At 47.1% G+C, this 24,315-nt stretch overlaps 1 protein-coding gene across 1 annotated transcript; it reads right to left on the reverse strand.

Moving 5' to 3' along the window:
* Positions 1–7,567: 7,567 nt before the first annotated feature.
* On the reverse strand, positions 7,568–20,588 carry RPL34 (ribosomal protein L34). The gene is made up of 5 exons (XM_069743867.1): positions 20,479–20,588; positions 18,578–18,652; positions 18,397–18,496; positions 17,269–17,372; positions 7,568–7,695 (listed from the first exon to the last, which is right to left on the reverse strand). The coding sequence occupies exons 2-5, from the start codon at positions 18,640–18,642 to the stop codon at positions 7,611–7,613; spliced, it is 354 nt and encodes a 117-aa protein (XP_069599968.1). The 5' UTR covers positions 18,643–18,652; positions 20,479–20,588; the 3' UTR covers positions 7,568–7,610.
* Between the last annotated feature and the right edge of the window lie 3,727 nt (positions 20,589–24,315).

Consider the following 24,315-nt stretch of genomic DNA (forward strand, 5'->3'; position numbering starts at 1 on the left):
CTACGATTTACCTACGATCACGGCCAGGTCGTATCGCTGGTCGTGATCGTAGGTAAATCGTATAGTGTGACGGAACCGTAAGGCTACGTTCACATTAGCGTTTCCCGACGCAGCGTCGGGAAATGCTGCGGGGACGCATGCGTCATGCGCCCCTATATTTAACATGGGGGGCGCATGGACATGTTTTTTTGGCCGCAAGCGTGGGGCGCAGAAAACACAGCAAGTTGCATTTGTTTGCGTCCCAATTTCGGCAAAAAAGGACGTATGCGTCGCAAAGCGTTGCGTTTTTGTTTGCGTTGTGTGGTGCGTCGCCGACGCAGCCCCGCACAACACAAATGTGAACGTAGCCTTAGCTTGTGGAACCTCACTTCCTCAGGAGTAGAAGGGTTAGCAAAAAAGGAGGGAAGAAAAATCTCCTGACTTCTGTGAAATCTAGCCGCACACATGACTGACATAAATTTTTAGGGCAGGCGTCTGTCAAGGGACAACTGCAAAGGGCACATTCCCTGTTTTTTATTTTACCAGAGCATTTCTTCCCCTAGAGAAAGAAAATATAAGGAGAACACTGCATCAGGGTACATTCACGGAGATCTCTTACCCAAGCAGAAGCGGTAGGTACCGGATCACGGGGGAGCGAGCTGAATCCTTCAGCCTGGAGGAACTTTTGCGGCTGGGCTGCCCACTTCATCCTCGGTTTTTCAGCTGGGGGTTTGCATGGGACCTCTCTGAGGCCCGTTCCTGCTCCTGCTGGACCACGGGAGCTTCCGGCTCATCCATTGCTGCAATGGGCCAAAAACAGCCCTGCAGCTTCTCTGTGACTTTTTGTAGCCCTTCCCCAGATCCGCGGGGACGTGGCCAGGGGTCCTCCCCCACTGCGCCCCGCCTCTCCCGCTGCCACACCTGAGCCGCCGTGACGTGGTGGCGCCTACAGAGAAGCCGGCCAGCATCCGACTTCCGGGCCGGCGCCCCGTGTCACTTCCGGTGCTCAAATGGACGCAGGGAGGACAGCAGCGCAGCACCAAGGCCCGGCACGACCCCAGCCCCACGCACACCACGCACACCACGCCGGCTGGCGCCAGACGATGTCCCGGACTGCAGGACGACCGGCACCAGGACCAGGACGGACCCGGGGGTGGGGGGGGGGGAATAGTTCCCTACAGGCGCCGGTTCAGGAGATGGCCATCCTCCAGACTCCGTTCCACCTGCTCCGCACACTGTCGTGGAGCCCTGCCCGGGCCCACCGTGGCTTCCAGGGACCCCGCACTGAACGAGGTAGGAGACCTCCCCCGCTACCTGGGTCTGTCAGCTGGCCTGGGAACTCCTGACGGAAACGGATGATCTGTAGGGCATCCTGTCCTCCAGGAACAGGAAACCAACTGAGGCGTGGGAGAGGTGCCGCCCGTTTGTATCTATAGGTTTCCTGTTCCTGAAGGGCGGATCCCCTCTCTCAGGTGATGATGTCATACAAGTTTAATAGCTGATCTAATGGACTCCATCTTGAAGGAGTGAAAATGAAGAAATGTATTCAGTCTTTTCAAATTAATGATGGTCCTGTAACAACCATCTGGCTTGGAAACCAGGAACAAAAGGGAATAAAGTCCCCTTCCCTCCTAGTTCCCCAGGACATCTACCCGAACATGTTTAGACAATAGACTCAAAACCTCGGACTCAAGAGCATCCTGTTGCTCAGTGAATTTAAGGAAGGTCACTATAAAGGAATCCGAAGAAACTCCAGCTTCAGCCCACAATATTAGACAGAGTCCAGGGATTAAATGTAATCTCTCCCCATTTGTATCCAAAGAATTTTAGCCTGCCACCCATAGGAAGGTCAGGGCTAAAGCTTTAGTCACACTAAACGACTTACCAACGATCACGACCAGCGATACGACCTGGCTGTGATCGTTGGTAAGTCGTTGTGTGGTCGCTGGGGAGCTGTCACACAGACAGCTCTCTCCAGCGACCAACGATCAGGGGAAAAACTTCAGCATCGTTGAAACTGTCTTCAACGATGCCGAAGTCCCCCTGCAGCACCCGGGTAACCAGGGTAAACATCGGGCTACTAAGTGCAGGCCCGCGCTTAGTAACCCGATATTTACCCTGGTTACCATTGTAAAAGTATTAAAAAAAAAAAACACTACATACATTCTGATGTCTGTCACGTCCCCCGCCGGCGCCACAGGGTTAAAACTGCTTTCGGCACGCGCTGCTGCCGAGAGCTTCCCTGCACTGACTGTGTCAGCGCCGGCAGTAACAGCGGTGACGTCACCGCTGTGCTCTGCTTTAAGGCCGGCGCTGACACACGGCCGGCGCTCCTGCCGAAAGTTTTAACCCTGTGGACGCCGGGGGACGTGACAGACATCAGAATGTGAGTATGTACTGTTTTTTTTTTTTTACTTTTACAATGGAAACCAGGGTAAATATCGGGTTACTAAGCGCGGCCCTGCGCTTAGTAACCCGATATTTACCCTGGTTACAAGTGAACACATCGCTGGATCGGCGTCACACACGCCGATCCAGCGATGACAGCGGGTGATCAGCGACCAAAAAATGGTCCTGATCATTCCCCAACGACCAACGATCTCCCAGCAGGGGCCTGATCGTTGGTCGCTGTCACATATAACGAGATCGTTAGCGGGGTCATTGCTACGTCACCAAAAGCGGGACGTTGCAACTATATCGTTAACGATATCGTTATGTGTGACTCCAGCTTTTTTTGTGCGAGCCCTGCAAACATGATGTCCTGGGTAGATCTGGCCTCTTTTGCATCTGAAATCCCCATAGTATTTCTAACGAATTTTACCAGATTATGAATGCTCTCTATGGGAAAACAGGATCATCCTTCTTCATCCGACGAAGATGTTGAATGAGAAGAACTAGCAGACCTAACTTGGTCACTAGAGGAAGAAGAGCTAGAGGGAGGGGTAACATTTCTTGCTCTGGCCTTCACACTGGTACCTTCACACTGAACGATATCGCTAGCGATCCGTGACGTTGCAGCGTCCTGGCTAGCGATATCGTTCAGTTTGACAGGCAGCAGCGATCAGGATCCTGCTGTGCCATCGTTGGTCGGTGCAGAAAGTCCAGAACTTTATTTCGTCGCTGGACTCCCTGCAGACATCGCTGAATCGGAGTGTGTGACGCCAGTTCAGCGATTTCTTCACTGGTAACCAGGGTAAACATCAGGTTACTAAGCGCAGGGCCGCGCTCAGTAACCCGATGTTTACCCTGGTTACCAGCGTAAAAGTAAAAAAAAAAAAACACTACATACTTACCTTCCGCTGTCTGTCCCCCGCTGTGCTTCTCTGCACTGGCTGTGAGCGCCGGCCAGCTGGAAAGCACAGCGGTGACGTCACCGCTCTGCTTTCCGGCCGCTGTGCTTACACAGTGCAGAGAAGCACAGCGCCGGAGGACAGACAGCGGAAGGTAAGTATGTAGTTTTTTTTTTTTACTTTTACGCTGGTAACCAGGGTAAACATCGGGTTACTAAGCGCGGCCCTGCGCTTAGTAACCCGGTTTACCCTGGTTACCAGGGGACCGGCATCGTTGGTCTCCAGCGACCAAACAGCGACGCTGCAGCGATCGGGATCGTTGTCTGGATCGCTGCAGCGTCGCTTAATGTGAAGGTACCTTTATGTTTTTTAGGTTTATCTGCGCATTTAAGGGTCTGGAGCGCTTTCCTTATCATTGCTTGTATATCAGTGGGCCTGAGGGATAATTCCTCCTCTAAAGTCTGGCTGATACATCTAAGGCTACGTTCACACTAGCGTTCTGCTAGTGTGCGTCGCCTTAGCGTCGGGCGACGCAGCGGCGACGCACGCGTCATGCGCCCCTATCTTTAACATGGGGGACGCATGAGTTTTTGTGTGTTGCGTTTTGCAACACTTGCGTCTTTTTTGCCGCTAGCGTCGGACCAAGAAAACGCAACAAGTTGCATTTTTCTTGCGTCCGATTTTCGGCAAAAAACGACGCACGCGTCGCAAAACGCAGCGTTTTTGCGTGCGTTTTGGTGTGCGTTGCGTCGCCGACGCAGCGGCGCGCAACGCTAGTCTGAACGTAGCCTAACAGTGTCTTAATATAGGTGTCAGGAAAGGGCTGCGAGAGCAAGACATTCTTTGTGTTTATAGTTTCTCTGCCTTTTTTTTTTTTAGCCTAAAAGGAGTATACAGAAAGGGGTAATCAGCTTAGTAGGCAGAATCATGCAACACCCAGCGAAGCTTGTCAATGTGTTATCGGTTCTGGAGGCAGAGGCACAGCAGGGGTAGTAGACGGCACAGATTTCTTGCTCTGTACAAACTTTTCAGTGGAGTCGCCCTCACGGGAGCGCCTACTGCTGCTCTTACACTTGCTGTGGACCTACACTTCCACCACCTGTGGGTGCATCTCGGAATCTCTTGGAAACGACATCTTGCATGCACACCAGCAGCAGACACCACTGGATTTTATACATACCACTCCTCTCCACGCTGAGAAAGCCTCCCCGGAAGTGAATCCTGAGCACTTCCGGGTCAGTAACGCTAACTGGCCATTGCGCATGCACGGGACCCGAATCCGAAAGTATGGTCTTGCAGAGGAGCAGGGAGGCTGATGCCCGCACCCTGCCCCCCCAAGGATGAGTGCCAGTCGCACACCACGTTCCATGTGAGCCAGGGCGGCCTTCCCCAGACCCTGGCTTCACGCCATCCATCGCCAGACGAGGTGGGGGTCTGACAGGCAGGGCTTCTCTGGTGCCACAGACCCTGCCGCTCCCATGGAAACCACACAGGCGGCTGCAAAAGGCCCAGGTAACCTTTTCCTGCAGGTTCCCATAAGAACAGGAAACCAACTGAGGAGGCGAGGGGGACAACCCGTTTTATCTGTAGGTTTCCTGCTCCGATGGGCGGGTCCCCTCTCTCAAGTGGGTGCTGTTGTGGAGAGAAGAAAAATGAGAATTTCTCTCAAAAAAAAAAGTGTACAAACTTAAAGGGACTCTGTCACCTGAATTTGGCGGGACTGGTTTTGGGTCATATGGGCGGAGTTTTCAGGTGTTTGATTCACCCTTTCCTTACCCGCTGGCTGCAATATTGGATTGAAGTTCATTCTCTGTCCTCCATAGTACACGCCTGTGCAAAGCAATCTTGCCTTGTGCAGGTGTGTACTATGGAGGACAGAGAATGAACTTCAATCCAATATTGCAGCCAGCATGCAGCCAGCGGGTAAGGAAAGGGTGAATCAAACACCCGAAAACTCCGCCCATATGACCCAAAACCAGTCCCGCCAAATTCAGGTGACAGGTTCCCTTTAATACGATTATGTACACTTCCAATTAAATTGACTGTTATTCTGATTAAATTAGCCTTTTCTGCTGCGATTTCAGAATGCCAGAATAAAATCTGTTACCGCAGCCACAATGTATGGGTATGGATGCAGCTTAAAGAGTTTGTTCACTACTCAAGGCAACCCCTTCTTAAACTAAATCTATGGCCCAGATAAAATAAAGCCTATATTCACCTATCATTCCAGCTCCGTTCCAGTGGTGTCGGCACTCGCGGCACCATGCCCAGGGACCAATCAGAACTAGTGTCAAGTCTCCACCTTCACAGAAACCGAACATGAAGAGGAAACCCGGTATGAGCTGCAGCCCTGTTCAGTTCATACGAAAGCAGACAGTGACGCCAGTGCCGAGGTCACCTGTCAACACTACATCACAGCCCCAAAAAGAGCGAGTGCAGACACCGTGGGAACAACGCTGACATGGGAGGAGAGTATAGGCTTTATTATATCGGGGTGAACATTTTGTTTAAGAAGGGTTTGTCCTAGTAATGGAAACCCCCTTTAAAGACATGACACTATAGCTTAAAGCAGTGGTCCCCAACTCCAGGCCTCGAGGGCCGCCAACAGTGCAGGTTTTCAGGATTTCCTTAATATTGCACAGGGGTTGGAATCATCACCTGTGCAGATGATCACATTACCACCGATGCAATACTAAGGAAATCCTGAAAACCTGCACTGTTGGCGGCCCTCGAGGCCTGGAGTTGGGGACCACTGGCTTAAAGTCACGACATTGCATAGGGCCTAGTAATCAGAAGAGGTCACTGTGATGCCATAAGTAAGGTGGCTCTGGACTGACGTCATTAGACCAGAGTCCCGAGTCTTTTTGCTCAACTCTACCGATTATGTTGCTGAATGATATCTTCACGCTTTAGGGTATGTGTCCACTTTCAGGATGACCGGCGGTATCGTCGGAGCGGCTTAGCCGCTCTGCGGTAAGCCCCGCCCCCTTTCTGGGACGCGATGATGCCGGGTGTGTTCACAGCACACATCCGGCATCATCGCTCCCCACCATAGGGCCCTGTGCTATATCTTGCGGCGATGCAGCGTCGCCGCAAGATATACGGACATGCTGCGATCTGAAAAGACGCGCAGCATGTCCGGAGTCGCAGGGCCGCCGCGTGCATGTTACCACGCATAGTGGAGACGGGATTTCATTCAATCCCCTCCACTATGCTGTAACATCTGGACGCTGCGTGTCTGACGCTGCGGCTCTATGCAGCGTCAGACACGCAGCGTTTCCTGCACGTGGAAACATACCCTTAGGGTACAGAGGGACGTACACAACGGTCCGCAATCCCTTCTCTTCATGTGAAACATAGCTTTGTCATGCTTTGGGTCATTATTCTGGAGCAGAGCTCAATAATCCAGTCAGATGGTATAACGTGACCCTTAAGAATACACTGGCTTCTTACCTTTAGGCTATGTGCACACGTAGGAAATGTGGTGCGGAATTTTCTGCATCTCCTGCCAGAATCCGCAGGTGCGTTTTTGTGCAGATTTTACCACTGTGGATTTCTATAATGGAGGGGTGCAGAAACGCTGCAGAACTGCACAAAAAAGTGACATGCACTTCTTTGAAATCTGCAGCGTTTCTGCACCATGTGCACAGCTTTTTTTTTTTTCACATTGATTTACATTGTACTGTAAATCACAGTGCAGTTTTGCAGCGTTTCTGCTGCAGAAAAATCTGCTGCAGTTCTGCACTAAATCTGCATCGAGTGCACATACCCTTATAATGAAATAGTAGTCCAATCCAATCCCAGAGTGGCCACCCTTCTTCAATCTTAATAGCCATTTCTGAAAAAAGAATCCCATTTATCAAAGACCACGTTTTTCTTTGTTATGCCAGTATCAGTCTCCAATTCAATCTTGTCACTTTCTTACTATTTATTTTTATTAAACTATAAGGCATCTTCTAAACATATCAAGTAATTTTATAAACCAATACAAAGGCAGCAATTTTCTGTAAAGATCCTTATAGTAGGCCCGTGTGCATGTTCATCTCACCTGTATGCCAAAAATTAGTGCACAGTTGTGTGCATGCTTCCTTCAGTGGCTGACATTTTACATAAGTGGTGTATGTAAAATTTAAGTTATACCATAACAAACCTAGGAGTGCTATGAGATCAGCTGAAAAGTGTGTGTGGTCCCCACTAACAGCAGCATTCATGTATACTGGACTGTAAGCTGGACCCCCCAATGTGCTGCATGGGGCTGTAACTAGAAGAGGCAGAAGAAAGCACTGACAAGAACGAGCTACAAGAGAAACATTTATTTCGATGTGATCAATAAACGGGATGCTATTTTGCCTTCTGGCTCTGTGCTTGAGCCTTCAGTACTTTGACAACAATCTTCTGCTCCTCAATGAGGAATGCCCGCTTAATTCTGCAAAGAAAGAAGAGAAAGCTTCTTTTATAGCCATAGCGTATGATATACAGCTTAATATAATCGACATACACACAAACAAAAAACATCTGGGCACTTAAGAGGGGAAGATTTACCAAGACTAGTAAACAGAGTCAAATTCCTCAATATGGTGCAAGAAATATTTCCCCAATTCACACGCAGCGTTTTCTTCTGCAGTCAAAATTCTGCATTCAAAATGCCCATTTTTCAGCATTTTTGCGTTTTCTTTCCAAGGTATTTAGGTGTGAGTTACATGTGTTTTGTCTACAGTAAATGTTTAATAAAGTTAGATTTAATCACCAAAAGTGCTGGTGCCCCCCCCCACACTTTCTTTGGGTGAATGTAGCTGAATAGATATGGGGTTAGGCTAACGAATAAAGTAGCACTCTGCTGCACTATGCACTAGATGAAATTTGAATTCTATTACTGCTCTAGATAAGAAGCGATGATACTAAGGGTACCGTCTCACAGTGGCACTTTGGTCGCTACGACGGCACGATCCGTGACGCTCCAGCATCGCTCCATTATCGCACCAGCGTCGTAGACTGCAGTCACACTTCGCAATGCACGGCGCTGGAGCTTACAATTTCATGACGTACCGTATTTTTCGGACTATAAGACGCACCGGACCATAAGACGCACCCCAAATTTGGGGTGAAAATTGCAGAAAAAAAGATTTTTTATAACATGGGGGTCCGTCTTATTGTCCGAATTTACAGTATCTTATGGCGGTGGCAGAGCAGGGTCACAGGAGGCAAGGTGGGGTGATGCTGGGATGAGGAGGTGCTGGGATCAGGAGGTGCTGGGATCAGGAGGTGCTGGGATCAGGAGGTGCTGGGATCAGGAGGTGCTGGGATCAGGAGGTGCTGGGATCAGGAGGTGCAGTGAGAGGTATGGCGTGAGAGGGGTCCCTGGCGTACCATGCAGGCTTACCTAGGTGGCAGAGGTGCGGTGGCGGGGGTGTGGCAGCAGAGGAGGCGCAGGAAGCGGGGTCCCTTTCCCCGGTATGGTGATGCAGCAGGCCCGGTATGCAGCAGAGCCGGGTGAATCCTCTTGTTATCGGTGGGCGCGGCCATCTTCCTGAGGCCGCGCGTGTGCAGATGAAGCGCTCTGCTCCCGGGGCTTCAGGAAAATGGCCGCGGGAGGCCGCGCGTGCGCAGATGGAGATCGCGGCGGCCATTTTCCTGAAGCCCCGGGAAGCAGAGCGCTCCATCTGCGCACGCGCGGCCTCCGGAAAATGGCCGCCACCACCGATAAGAGGATTCACCCGGCTCTGCTGCATACCGGGCCTGCTGCATCACCATACCGGGGAAAGGGACCCCGCTTACTGCGCCTCCTCTGCCGCCACACCCCCGCAACCGCACCTCTGCCACCGGACCTCTGCCACCTAGGTAAGCCTGCATTGCGACTATTAGACGCACCCCCCATTTCCCCCCCTTTTTTTGGGGGGAAAAAGTGCGTCTTTTAGTCCGAAAAATACGGTATTTGCGATGTTGAAGCCGTACGGGACCCATTACATCGTATACAAAATCGTGCACACCTTTGTTACACGATGCGATCATGCCGCCACAGCGGGACACTTGACGACGAAAGAAAGTTTCAAACGATCTGCTAAGACGTACGATTCTCAGCGGGGTCCCGGATCGCAGGAGCGTGTCAGACACAGCGAGATTGTAAGTATATCGCTGGAACGTCACGGATCGTGCCGTCGTAGCGACCAAAGTGCCACTGTGAGACTGTACCCTTAGAGCATAATTTGGCCAATTCACACATGCCCAGCAGCCATAATACTCACTACTGTGTACCTATCCTAATGCAATTCATCTCTAGGGCTTTAGACTACATTTATATGGGAAGGTAGGACCCTGCTGTGATTAAAACCGCCAGAGGCGGAGTGTTCAGTCAGAGAGCCTATGTATACTAATATCAAAAGACTGACCATCAATCACTGTCTGAACAGGTGCTTACCAAGAGTATTCATCTCCATACATAACTAACAAACAGTCCGTGGCAGTTTTATTGACAGCAGGATCCTACCTACCCATGTAAATGTAGGCTATCAGCCCATGAGAGGAGTCCCATTAGGTTAGGTTCCCAGCATAAGAAGATCGCCTTGCAGTGGTGGCTGGGAAAGCATGAATTGGCCAAATATTGTGCCAAGTATTTTGGAACATATGATACTTCAAGAAAAGTACTCTGCTTCAAGTGACATGAATGATTGTTCTCAAACACCATGTATGAAGGATTCATTATAATCCTATACGTACCATAGGTATAATCCTGTTTATAGAATTGAAACCTGCCTCTAATGATGGTACCATCACAGCCTGTGTCAGGGATTTATTATAACTAGAGTTGAGCAAATGTGATAGGGTCAGGGCGTATTCGGCAAGCTATAGCACTTACCGAACAAGCTGCAGAGGGAACCCGGCTTCCTGGATCACATCAGCTGATCAGCACCGCAGCTGCATGTGTCGCAGCTGTGTCACAGCACATGCATGGAGAGTCCAACACACAGGTTATCCATGCATGTGTTGTGACAGTCACACAGCAGCGACACATGCGGCTGCGGTGCGATCCAGGAAGCCGGGTTCCCTCTGCAGCTTATTCAGTAAGTGCTATAGCTTGCAGAATAAGCAGGGACCTGATCAAATTCACTCAACTCTAATTATAACCCCTTATGTGCTACATTTGAAACCTCGCCTTACCGCATATTTGTTATCTGCGCGAGTGCCCATTGAAGAGAGGGTCACCCAGGCTTTATTAAGTTAATTACTCACTGGTTGTGTCCATCTCTATAGATAACTCTTGATCTTATCACGTATCTATTACCTGCATGTGAGTGCCCACTAAAGAGTCACATGTGCATTATTTAGTTTACTACTCACAGACTGTATCGATCTTTATGGACAACATTGCTGTATGTGGCCTTATCTGATTTATTACTATCTGTCCTAGTACAAAATAAGAGTTGGTTGGATCCCAATAAATATATTCTTTGTTCATCTGGAACAATCTATATGACTATTAGAGGGATTCATCTATTTAATAACATACCTAGGAGGCAAGCACATATTGATTAACATATTAAATAACGGGCACTTACATAGTAATTTCTTTAAGGGAAAGTATAGTGTCAGGTTTCAGAAATTTTGTACTGCACTAAAGCACTTTAACGGGTGCTGGCCTGTTGAGGGATCCCTTTCAGGGTCAGTCAGGGCGAGCCTACGTGGAAATGTAATGGCACCCCCGCTCCTCGTAGGGTGCCAACCCTCGCTGCTAGGTAGGGAATCTGAGAATCATGCTCTCTCCCCTAGACCTATTTTTCATCATAAATACCTGAAGATATGTGATTAACCGACCCTGAATTGATCCACTCAGATATGGCTATGTAGACTGGAGGTTTGTTTGTTTTGTTTTTTTAAAGTTAATAAAATCTATATTTTAGAGGTTCTGTTTTTTTTCTTTTGGTTCTATACCTATCAGACCTTATTTATCTTTTTGGGTTTTTTTCCTGATAAGTGAACCCACATGATGGTGATCTCAGGTGGAGTAAGAAAAACTTTGGAGATTTCTCTAGAACACTACCGACTGATTCTTCTTTCTGAAGTGATTTTATTAGTGAAAGTAAATTTGAGAATAATAGAATATGTTATTTTGGCCAGTGGTCCCACAGATCAATTACACTCCGTGCTCACCACCAGGCAGAACGCAGGTGTTCTTGTAATAAATGTGTGTGTTACACACAACTTTTAACATTGTCATTCCGGAATCCTATATACCCCCCAAAAAATTTCTTCCCATTACAAATGCCCCAAATAATTCTATATCAATGTACAGCAGATTTTCTAGTTAGATGACCACTGATCCCTAACCCACTAAATGTAACAGGTGCACAAAACCGTAACTAACCCAATACATGTGGATGGAGGATTCAAAATACTAATCACAATCTAGTGAAAAAAAAGCCCAACAAAAAAAGGCCAGAATTCAGGGCAAGCTCAGAACGTTGCAATCCATTTTCTGCTAATACATATTACATGTATGTTCTACAGTATATCCAATTTTTGTTTTATTTTTCCCAAGCAGTTTGAACGGTGAAAATCAAAAAGGGTAACAAAGAGACAAAACATATGCAATGCTACAAGAAAAAAAATATAGATTCAACAAAGGCACCCAATTCATTATGGAATTTGAGTCTTTCATTTCATTTTTTAACCCCAGACTGGATACCGTACTTTTAGGTTTTCAGCTTTCATTTTGTTCTTCCTTTCTCCCAAGAGCCATAACATTTTAATTTTTCTGCCAAAATAACCATATGAGGTCTTATTTTTTGCGTGACAAGTTGTTCTTATAAAATGAAACCACTTATTTCATGTGATGTACTGGAAAGCCGGAAAAAATTGTGGCAAAAAAAAGCACAAATACTCCATGTTCTGGGTTTTGTCATTTAGTGATTTTTTTTTAATTTACCTCATTTTGGGGTAGACCTGATGTTTTGATTACTTGTTATTGTGCTTTCACGTTGGCAGAAAGATCTCAATTCTGGTTGTCAACTTTTTTCTTGATGCTTATTGAACGGGTAAATTTTATATTTTGATAGATTGGAAATAGGGAAATAGATTTGAAATTGAGATCCCCTGTGTATTTTTTTATATTTCTATTTCTTTATATTTAGTGGAGGACAAGTGAAGGGGGAGAAGGTGGAGAGTCAAAGTTTTGCTTTTGTTTGTTTTATTTTTCCAAATTAGTTTACAATTTTTTCTCTCACTTTTCACTGTATTTTGTAGTTTACCATTTATTTATCTTCTGATAGGATCTAGCACATCATCGGAGAAATGGGGTCCCCCGAGCCCTCCGGTACCTCCAGCATTCTCCGGTCCAATCCTCTAGTGTCTTATTCCAGGAAGAAAACGGTGGGTGTATGAGCTGTACGCCTGCCAAGATCTGTCGGCTGGCACCCAACAACAATAGATTTTTCCTATTGGTTAATTTTGATCACTCTGATAGGGTCTATCACAGTGATCAAAATATATAAAACCATTAATCAACCTTCTCTTCATCACCCCATTACTTAGGTAAAAATATAAAAAAGTATTTTTTCTCATTTCAGTTAGGGCTGGGACTAGGGTGAGGGACTGTGAGGTGACATGGTGCCACCATTGATTAGAGCCAATTTTGCATTCAAAAAGTCAAATTGTCCTCCCTCCCTTCTGAGCGCTGACGTGCGCCCAAACAGTGGCTTTCCCACACACTGACGTACTCGGGAGAAATTGCACAACAAATTTTGTAGTCCATTTTCTCCCGATGACCTTGTGAAAAAAAAAAAAAAAAAAAAAATATTTGGTTCCACAGTAATTTTTTCGAGAAAAGTAAAATGTTCATTTTTCCCTTCCACATTGCTTTCGCTCTTGTGAAGCGCCTGAAGGGTTAATAAACTTCTTGAATGTGGTTTTGCGCACCTTGAGTGGTATAGTTTTTAGAGTGGTGTCACTTTTGGGTATTTTCTGTCATATTGTCGCCCCAAACTCACTACAAATGTGAAGTGGTCCCTAAAAAATGTAATTGTAAATTTTGTTAAAAAAAAAAAATGACATTGCAGGTTCACTTTTAACCCTTATGACATCCTAACAAAAAAATAAAAATAAAATTATGTTTCCAAAATTGCGCTGATGTAAAGTAGACATGTGGGAAATGGGAACTATTTTGTGTGACACCACTCTCTGATTTAACCCCTTCACCCCAAAGCCTGTTTTCACCTAAGTGACAGGGCCAATTTTTACAATTCTGACCACTGTCACTTTATGAGGTCATAACTCTGAAACGCTTCAACGGATCCTGGTGATTCTGACATTGTTTTCTCGTGACATATTGTACTTCATGATAGTGGTAAAACTTCTTCGATATGACTTGCATTTATTTGTGAAAAAAAACAAAAATTTGTCGGAAATTATGAAAATTTAGCAATTTTCAAACTCTTAGTTTTTATGCCCTTAAATTAGAGAGTTATATCACATAATATAGTTAATAAACAACATTTCCCACATGTCTGCTTTACATCAGCACAATTTTGGAAACATAATTTTTTTTTGTTAGGACGTTATAAGGGTTAAAAGTTGACCAGCGATTTCTCATTTTTGCAACAAAATTTGCAAAACCATTTTTTTATGGACCACCTCACACTTGAAGTGACTGAGGGGTCTATATGACAGAAAATGCCCAAAAGTGACACCATTCTAAAAACTGCACCCCTCAAGGTACTCAAAACCACATTCAAAAAGTTTATTAACCCTTCAGGTGCTTCACAGGAATTTTTTGAATGTTTAAAAAAATTGAACATTTAACTTTTTTTTCACAAAATTTTTACTTCAGGTCCTATTTGTTTCATTTTACCAAGGGTAACAGGAGAAATTGGACCACAAAAGTCGTTGTACAATTTGTCCTGAGTACGCCGATACCCCATATGTGGGGGTAAACCACTGTTTGGGCACATGGCAGAGCTCGGAAGGGAAGGAGCGCCATTTGACTTTTCAATGCAAGATTTGCTGGAATTGAGATCGGAGCCCATGTCACGATTGGAGAGCCCCTGATGTGCCTAAACAGTGGAAACCCCCACAAGTGACACCATTTTGGAAAGTAGACCCCCTAAGGAACTAATCTAGATGTGTGGTGAGCACTTTGAACCTCCAAGTGCTTCACAGAGGTTTATAATGTAGAGCCGTAAAAAAAAATGTATATTAATTTTCACAAAAAATGATTTTTGCCCCAAATTTTATTTTCCCAAGGGTAAAAGGATAAATTGGACCCCAAAAGTTGTTGTGCAATTTGTCCTGAGTACGTCGATACTTCATATATGGGGATAAACCACTGTTTGAGCGCATGGCAGAGCTCGGAAGGGAAGGAGTGCCATTTGACTTTTCAATGCAAAATTGGCTGGAATTGAGATCGGAACCCATGTCGCATTTGGAGAGCCCCTGACGTGCCTTAACAGTGGAAACCCCCCACAAGTGACCCCATTTTGGAAAGAAGACCCCCTAAGGAACTTATCTAGATGTGTGGTGAGCACTTTTAACCCCCAATTGTTTCACTAAAGTTTAGAATGTAGCATTGTGAAAATTAAAAAATCATTTTTTCTTTCCACAAAATGATGTTTTAGCCCGCAATTTTTTTTTTCCCAAGGGTAACAGGAGAAATTGGACCACAAATGTTATTGTCCAATTTGTCCTGAGTACGCTGATACCCCATATCTTGGGGGGAACCACTGTTTGGGTGCACGGCAGAGCTCGGAAGGGAAGGAGCGCCATTTGAAATGCAGACTTAGATGGATTGGTCTGCAGGCATCATGTTGCATTTGCAGAGCCCCTGATGTACCTAAACAGTAGAAACCCCCCACAAGTGACCCCATATTGGAAACTAGACCCCCCAAGGAACTTAGATGTGTTGTGAGAGCTTTGAACCAACAAGTGTTTCACTACAGTTTATAACGCAGAGCCGTGAAAATAAAAAATATTTTTTTTTCCACGAAAATGATATTTTATCCCCTATGTTTTTGTTTTCCCAAGGGTAACAGGACAAATTGGACCCCAAAAGTTGTTGTCCAACTTGTCCAGAGAACGCTGATACCCCATATGTTGGGGGGAACCACTGTTTGGGCACACAGGAGAACTCGGAAGGGAAGGAGCCCTGTTTTACTTTTTCAAAGCAGAATTGGCTGGAATTGAGATCGGACGCCATGTCGCGTTTGGAGAGCCCCTGATGTGCCTAAACAGTGGAAACCCCCAATTATAACTGAAACCCTAACCCCAACCCTAACCCTAGCCCTAACCCTAGCCCTAATGGGAAAATGGAAATAAATACATTTTTTTACATTTTATTATTTTTCCCTAACCAAGGGGGTGATGAAGGGGGGTTTGATTTACTTTTATAGCGTGTTTTTTAGCGGATTTTTAGGGTTGGCAGCCGTCACACACTAAAAGACGCTTTTTATTGCAAAAAATAGTTTTTGCATCACCACATTTTGAGAGCTATAATTTATCCATATTTTGGCCCACAGAGTCATATGAGGTCTTGTTTTTTGCGGGACGAGTTGACGTTTTTATTGGTAACATTTTCGGGCAGATGACATTTTTTGATCGCTTTTTATTCCGATTTTTGGGAGGCGGAATGAACAAAAACCAGCAATTCCTGAATTTCTTTTAGGGGGGGGCGTTTATACCGTTCCACTTGTGGTAAAATGGATAAAGCAGTTTTATTCTTCGGGTCAGTACGATTACAGCGATACCTCATTTATGTAATTTTTTTTATGTTTTGGCGCTTTTACACAAAAACTATTTTATATAAAAAAATAATTGTTTTTGCATCGCATTATTCTGAGAGCTATAACTTTTTTATTTTTCTGCTGATGCTGTATGGTGGCTTTTTTTTTGCGGGACAAGATGACGTTTTCAGCGGTACCATGGTTATTTATATCCGTCGTTTTGATCGCGTGTTATTCCACTTTTTGTCCGCCTGTATGATAATTTTTTTTGCGGTGTTCACTGAAGGGGTTAACTAGTGGGATAGTTTTATAGAGCGGGTCGTTACGGACGCGGCGATACCAAATGTGTACATTTGTTTTTTTTTTTTTTACATAAATAAATGGATTTATTGGGAAATGTTTTTTTTTTTTTTTATTTGGGGATTTTTTTTTTTTTTTTTACACATTCTTTTTTTTTTTTTACTTTCTAACATTGTCCCAGGGTGGGACATCTCTGTATTAGATCAGATCGTTGATCTGACACTGTGCATAGCACACTGTCAGATCAACGATCTGACAGGCAGTTTAGGTGGCTTTCTGGCGCCTGCTCTCAGCAGGCGCCGGCTAGCCAGGTCACTTCATGACCCGGAAGGAGTCCGGCGGCCATCTTGGATCCGGGGACTCCTTCCGGGTCACCGGAGCAACGCGATCTCATTGCGTTGCTCCGGTGGGAGAGCGCAGGGAGCCCCCGTCCCTGCGCGATCCCACTCTATGCCGCTGTCACTACTGACAGCGGCATCAGAGGGATTAAATGCCCGCGATCGGCGATAGCGCCGATCGTGGGCATTGCTGCGGGGTGTCAGCTGTCATATACAGCTGACACCCGCACCCGATCACCGTGGCGCTCAGCGCGAGACCGCGGTGATCGGTGCGCCGTACTAGTACTGCTGCTGGCACTAATGCAGTGCCGGCAGCGCAGTACTAGTACGGTGCATGTCACGAAGGGGTTAAGGGCACAAAAATTAAGTTTGAAAATTGCTAATTTTTCTCCAAATTTCTGTTTTTTTCATAAATAAATGCAAGTCATATCGAAGAAATTTTCTGCTAACATGAAGTACAATATGTCACGAAAACAGTCTCAGAATCAGCGGGATCCGTTGAATCGTTCTAGAGCTGTAACCTCATAAAGGGACAGTGGTCAGAATTGTAAAAATTGTCTTGGTCATTAAGCACAAAATTGACTGTCACTAAGGGGTTAAAGTGGTCTTTGCAAAGAGCAGCCTTACTGACAATATTATAGCATCAAACAACCTTACCTGTCACGGACGCATTTTGCGCACATAGAACCACCATATGCTCTACTGACGTGTTTCTTGGTCTTTGAAAGCCTCATGAGCACTTTGGGTCTGACTGCTCGGATCTGAAGAAAAGGAAACACATCTAATTATTACAATCTTACAATTAAATAAATATGGCCGGCAAGAGCCTGCTCGGGTGGTCAGTAGCAGCTAGTGTGAGGGGCACTGAACCATTGCAGCTACACTGCATATAGTAAATGCACCATGTATATAACAATCATTGGCCCATCGGCGTGTTGTGGTATGTTCGTACGGTCAGTAAACGCTGTGAACATCCGCAGCATCCAGATGTTACAGCATAGTGGATGGGATTTCAAGAAATCCCATGCCCACTATGCGTGCACCGATGCCCGCGGCTCACCCACGGAGACACATGTGGCTCGTCTCTCCAGACCGTAGCATGTCAATTTATCTTGCGGAGACTCACTCATATCACCCATACAATGTGTTGTACACAGTGAATCCGCACGGTTCAATGAACACATGTGGAATCACCTGCGTTCAGAAGTTGACAGCGCTTTGGACGCAGCCGCCATGTGCTGCGTTCAAAGCGCTGCTGATTCCGGACTGTGGGAACATACCCTTAGAACGTGATTCTATAACACATATGCGATGCAGCAAATTAATAGCACTAGTGCACTGCTACATTCATAGCATGTTCTTGCCATGGTAGAGGCAGGTTTCATCACATCAACTGGCACAAAACAGGAATTGACAGCCAAGCATTTTGTAAAAAAACATGTTACTGTGACAGTAAGTGAATTTCTGATGGAAAAAATGACTTAAATTGTTCCGCAGACATTGGCCAGTTAGAGAAGGCTCTGAGACAACCTTTTGGATATGAAAAGAGCATAAGCCTTTATTAATAACAGAAATTAATGGATGCATTGGTAATGGCAAGTGTACATGTTCTGCCGCTTCAGGTGCCATCATTCAGCTCTCAGTCCCCTAGTCTATCAATGGGTGACAAGTGTCACACGACCACCTAACTTACTTTCATGACCAGTATTGAATCGAGACATCTCTCAGCAATTAACACATTTTACCCTTATTAATATTGATTATTAAATATATGTGGACACTTACACCACGAAGTCTTCCAGGGCAGATGCCACATGCCGATTTGGGGGCTTTGCCAACTTTCTTGGTGTACAGATAAACAATTCTGTTTCCTGGTGTTCGAGACCTAGGAACAAGACAATCCATAAAGTCGTCAAACACATGATCGAGAAATGACTGATTACAGGGTATTCCGTAAAATGCTTACAGCCGGGTCTTGTTGGAGGCTGTGTTGTAGGACAGCCTACGACGGTACGTCAGGCGTTGAACCATTCTTTAAGATCTACAAGGGAAAAAGGACAGGTCAAGCACTGCTGAAATATTTTCATTCTCCATAGTGGTGACTGACCCAAATTAATCATTTTATCTGATAAACCCCCTATAGTGGTTAAAAAGATTTTCCAAAACAGGGTTCAGTATTGGCAGGTGCTGAATCGTGCCAAATCCTAATAGAGTGTCATTTACACACCTTTGTGCCAGTTCACGCAATTGTCCGGTAACCGCTCATATGCGATTGCCACACTCTGAAAATTAATTTAATGGGATGACATATTGCCATTTTAAACTTGTGACCACTTTTCAAACATTAAATGACCGCAGTGATAAAAAACTGGGCTCAGTTTCCTCCCTTGTCTGCAGTGATCAGGTCACAACTGAAGCACAGCAACCAATCATTGTACCCCGCTGATGTAGATGGCACGAACCGCTGAGTAGGGGAGTGTTGATTGGTTGCAGCACTGTCCATGTGACGTCACCACTGCTTCCCATCACTGGCCTTGGCAGCTTGTGCATCTACATCAGCTAGGCACAGCGACTGGATTAAACATTGATGACATGATGTCACTGCTACTGGAGCAGCGGCGGAGAGACCATGCTGGACCACAATGAGGAGAAGTAAAAGCTCAGTTATTTTCTGCGGAACGTGAGCAAAATGAGGGCATGCAGCACCCAGGCACAACAGATACACAGAGCAACACAGGTACGTGGGTATAACTAGCGCACGCACACAACAGAGCCCGGTACGCCAGTATAACTAGCGCACACAGCACTAGAGCCCAGCACACGGGTATAACTAGCGCACACAGCACTACAGAGCCCAGCACACGGGTATAACTAGCGCACACAGCACTACAGAGCCCAGCACACGGGTATAACTAGCGCACACAGCACTACAGAGCCCAGCACACGGGTATAACTAGCGCACACAGCACTACAGAGCCCAGCACACGGGTATAACTAGCGCACACAGCACTACAGAGCCCAGCACACGGGTATAACTAGCGCACACAGCACTACAGAGCCCAGCACACGGGTATAACTAGCGCACACAGCACTACAGAGCCCAGCACACGGGTATAACTAGCGCACACAGCACTACAGGGCCCAGCACACGGGTATAACTAGTGCACACAGCACTACAGAGCCCAGCACACGGGTATAACTAGTGCACACACACTACAGAGCCCAGCACACGGGTATAACTAGCGCACACACTACAGAGCCCAGCACACGGGTATAACTAGTGCACACAGCACTACAGGGCCCAGCACACGGGTATAACTAGTGCACACAGCACTACAGAGCCCAGCACACGGGTATAACTAGTGCACACACACTACAGAGCCCAGCACACGGGTATAACTAGCGCACACACTACAGAGCCCAGCACACGGGTATAACTAGCGCACACACACTACAGAGCCCGGCACACGGGTATAACTAGCGCACACACTACAGAGCCCAGCACACGGGTATAACTAGCGCACACACACTACAGAGCCCAGCACACGGGTATAACTAGCGCACACACACTACAGAGCCCAGCACACGGGTATAACTAGCGCACAGTACTATATCCAAGGCATAGAGGGAGCCATGGCCCGGGACACGTCACACACTATGGAGGACGGATCCACGATAGATCCCTCACCGCCGCGGCCCACTGCCACTGCTCGGAGCTGCACTGCACAAACATCACTAATATAACTATGCCCAAGAACCAACATGTCAGCCCTCCACCTCAGCGTTCTCAGACGACATATCTAATACAACCCAGAGCAGGATGGAGAAGGATTCAGCTCGGCGGCGAACATTGAACAGCGGCCATACCTGGTGCCGCCGTCACCGGAAGAGAAAGGAAGGAGGGCAGGAAGGAGCCGAGTGCAGGAGTCACTGCCGGCCACGCCCACTCTGCGCTGCAGCCGCCGTACTGAGGCCGGAAGAGGCTACGGAGGCGCTGAGGGGACACGTTTGTAGTGAGCGGCATTGTACACAGTGGTCGGTGACGTCAGAGAACGGTCAGGGCAGTGTACAGCCCCGCACAGCCGCTCAGTGCTGGCGGTGGTGACATGGCGGACACTGCGGGCTCCTACACCTTACACTGAGCAGAGTATTCCAGGAAGTGTGTAGTAGGTACACGGGCCTGTGTACCGTGCCGGCGCCGAGCGCTCATAGGTGGGAAGCCTCCAGTTGCCGCCGGTCCGGTGAGACTGGCCTCCGCTCTGCAGCTGGGTGGTATAGAGCAGGAGGAGAGGAGTGCTGGGCATGGTGGTGGGCAAGTTTCACTATAACCTGTATTCTATTCATTCAGCTCCCTTTTAGCGTGTATGAGTCCAGTGGGCGATCCTACTCTATGATTATTTGTTATTATATCGCCATTTATTCTATGGCGCTTTACATGTGAGGAGGGGTATACATAATAAAAACAGGTACAATAATCTTGGAACAATACAAGTCATAACTGGTACAGGAGGAGAGAGGACCCTGCCGCGAGGGCTCACAATCTACAAGGGATGGGTGAGGCTACAGTAGGTGAGGATATGATTGATAGTCTTCCATGTATAATTGGGCACATAGCTGTGAATCGTGTAAAAGAACCGCCCACTGGACTCATGTGCAAAGCACCAGGGATTTCTATTGATAACATGCAAGTTTTACTGAATCTTTTCCTTTATATCCTTCTCCTGAGCTTTTCCCCCTCAATACTGCGCTGCCCACAGAGCAGACTGCATATATGACAGGTTCCCTTTAATACATGGGAACAACCGTATCCGTTACCTCGTGTCCTGGTGATACACATGGGGCACCCACACCCCCTTACATCCCAAATAATAATTTATTAATTTTTATTTATGCCACAGAGGAGTCAAACTCAAGGCCCCCGGACCGAATCTGGACAGCTGCGTCATTCTTAGTAGCCCACGAGGTCAGGACGGACACAGGACCGTCTCCCCACTATTCACCCTCTACAGAGAACCGGTCAAGGCAGATTTGAAGTCTGCACTGTAGCTCAAATTCTAAGATGTCCTCTGTACTAAGTACTGGCTGCCTTCTATGCTGACACAGGCAGTGCACAGCAGAGGGGGCACAGGGAGCAGGTACCATCTTAGAACCTGACATCATGCAGCAAGTGGTAAGAAGATGGGGCAATGACAGAACAAGAAGTTACGGTATGTTTGTGTATAAATGCATACAGTGATGGCAGTCAGCCTGCACAAACGGTGAATGCAGTGATGGCAGTCAGCCTGCACAAACAGCAAACGCAGTGATAGCAGTCAGCCTGCACAAACGGTGAACGCAGTGATGGCAGTCAACCTGCACAAACAGCGAGCGCAGTGATAGCAGTCAGCCTGCACAAACAGTGAACACAGTGATGGCAGTCGGCCTGCACGAACAGTGAACGCTGTGATGGCAGTCAGCCTGCACAAACAGTCATAGCAGTCAACCTGAATAAACAGTGAACACAGTGATGGCAGTCAGCCTGCACAAACAGTCATAGCAGTCAACCTGAACAAACAGTGAACGCAGTGATAGCAGTCAGCCTGCACAAACAGTGAATGCAGTGTTAGCAGTCAGCCTGCACAAACAGTGATAGCAGTCAGCCTGCACAAACGGTGAACGCAGTGATGGCAGTCAGCCTGCAAAAACACTGAGCGCAGTGATAGCAGTCCGCCTGCACAAACAGCAAATGCAATGATAGCTGTCAGCATGCACAAACAGTGAATGCAGTAATAGCAGCCAGCCTGCACAGTGAACGCTGTGATGGCTTTCAGCCTGCACAAACAGTGAACACAGTGATAGCAGTCAACCTGAACAAACAGTGAACGCAGTGATGGCAGTCAGCCTACACAAACAGTGAACACAGTGATGGCAGTCGGCCTGCACAAACAGTGAATGCAGTGATAGCAGTCAGCCTGCACAAACAGTGAACACAGTGATGGCAGTCAGCCTGCACAAACAGTGAACGCAGTGATGGCAGTCAGCCTGCACAAACAGTGAACACAGTGATAGCAGTCAACCTGAACAAACAGTGAACGGAGTGATGGCATTCAGCCTGCACAAACAGTGATGGCAGTCAGCCTACACAAACAGTGATGGCAGTCAGCCTGCACAAACAGCGAGCGCAGTGATAGCAGTCAGCCTGCACAAACAGCGAATGCAGTGATAGCAGTCAGCCTGCACAAACAGTGAATGCAGTGATAGCAGTCAGCCTGCACAAACAGTGAACGCTGTGATGGCAGTCAACCTGCACAAACAGTGATAGCAGTCAGACTGCACAAACAGTGAACACAGTGATGGCAGTCAGCCTGCACAAACAGTGAACGCAGTGATGGCAGTCAGCCTGCACAAACAGTGAACACAGTGATAGCAGTCAACCTGAACAAACAGTGAACGCAGTGATGGCAGTCAGCCTGCACAAACAGTGAATGCAGTGGTAGCAGTCAACCTGAACAAACAGCGAACGCAGTGATGGCAGTCAGCCTGCACAAACAGTGAATGCAGTGATGGCAGTCAGCCTGCACAAACAGTGAACGCAGTGATAGCAGTCAGCCTGAACAAACAGTGAACGCAGTGATGGCAATCAGCCTGCACAAACAGTGATAGCAGTCAGCCTGCACAAACAGTGAACACAGTGATGGCAGTCAGCCTGTACAAACAGTGAACGCTGTGATGGCAGTCAGCCTGAACAAACAGCGAACGCAGTGATGGCAGTCAGCCTGCACAAACAGTGAATGCAGTGATGGCAGTCAGCCTGCACAAACAGTGAACGCAGTGATGGCAATCAGCCTGCACAAACAGTGATAGCAGTCAGCCTGCACAAACAGTGAACACAGTGATGGCAGTCAGCCTGCACAAACAGTGAACGCTGTGATGGCAGTCAGCCTGCACAAACAGTGAACGCAGTGATGGCAGTCAGCCTGCACAAACAGTGAACGCAGTGATGGCAGTCAGCCTGCACAAACAGTGAACGCAGTGATGGCAGTCAGCCTGCACAAACAGTGAACGCAGTGATGGCAGTCAGCCTACACAAACAGCGAACGCAGTGATGGCAGTCAGCCTGCACAAACTGAACGCAGTGACCTGCACAAACAGTGAACGCAGTGATAGCAGTCAGCCTGCACAAACAGCGAACGCAGTGATAGCAGCCTGCACAGTGAACGCAGTCAGCCTGCACAAACAGTGAACGCAGTGATAGCAGTCAATACAACTGCACTAATAGTGCAGCGGACCCAAGTAAAATGGCAACTGCACAGGTGCAATAATAGCTAATGAGACAGCCAGCCTTCAATCAGGGATAGGCCGTGTGGCACTCCAATGCAGAAAAATATAATTTGTATGTGGCAATGTTCAGACAAGGAATGCAGTCATCTGGTTCTCGGTCTATTAATAACGCCCTATGGCGGGCTGCCCAGTGCATTTGTATTGAGGCCTAGTTAGGCAGGTAAGAATCTCTGCCTGTTTTTGGTTTTTCTTGATATCAGTCTGCACCAATGGTAAACTTAGTGGTAGCAGTCAGCCTGCATAATCAGTGAATGCAGTGATTGTAGCCAGCCAGCCAGCAAAAATAAATGGTGAACGCAGTCATCCAGCACAAACAAGTCAGCCAGATTGTTTGTGTGGTTCCATCTTTGAATTGGAGCAGCCAGTACTTAGCATAAGGAGTAG

Source organism: Ranitomeya imitator, chromosome 1 (assembly GCF_032444005.1).
Source record: "Ranitomeya imitator isolate aRanImi1 chromosome 1, aRanImi1.pri, whole genome shotgun sequence".
Classification (NCBI taxonomy): Eukaryota; Metazoa; Chordata; class Amphibia; order Anura; family Dendrobatidae; genus Ranitomeya; species Ranitomeya imitator.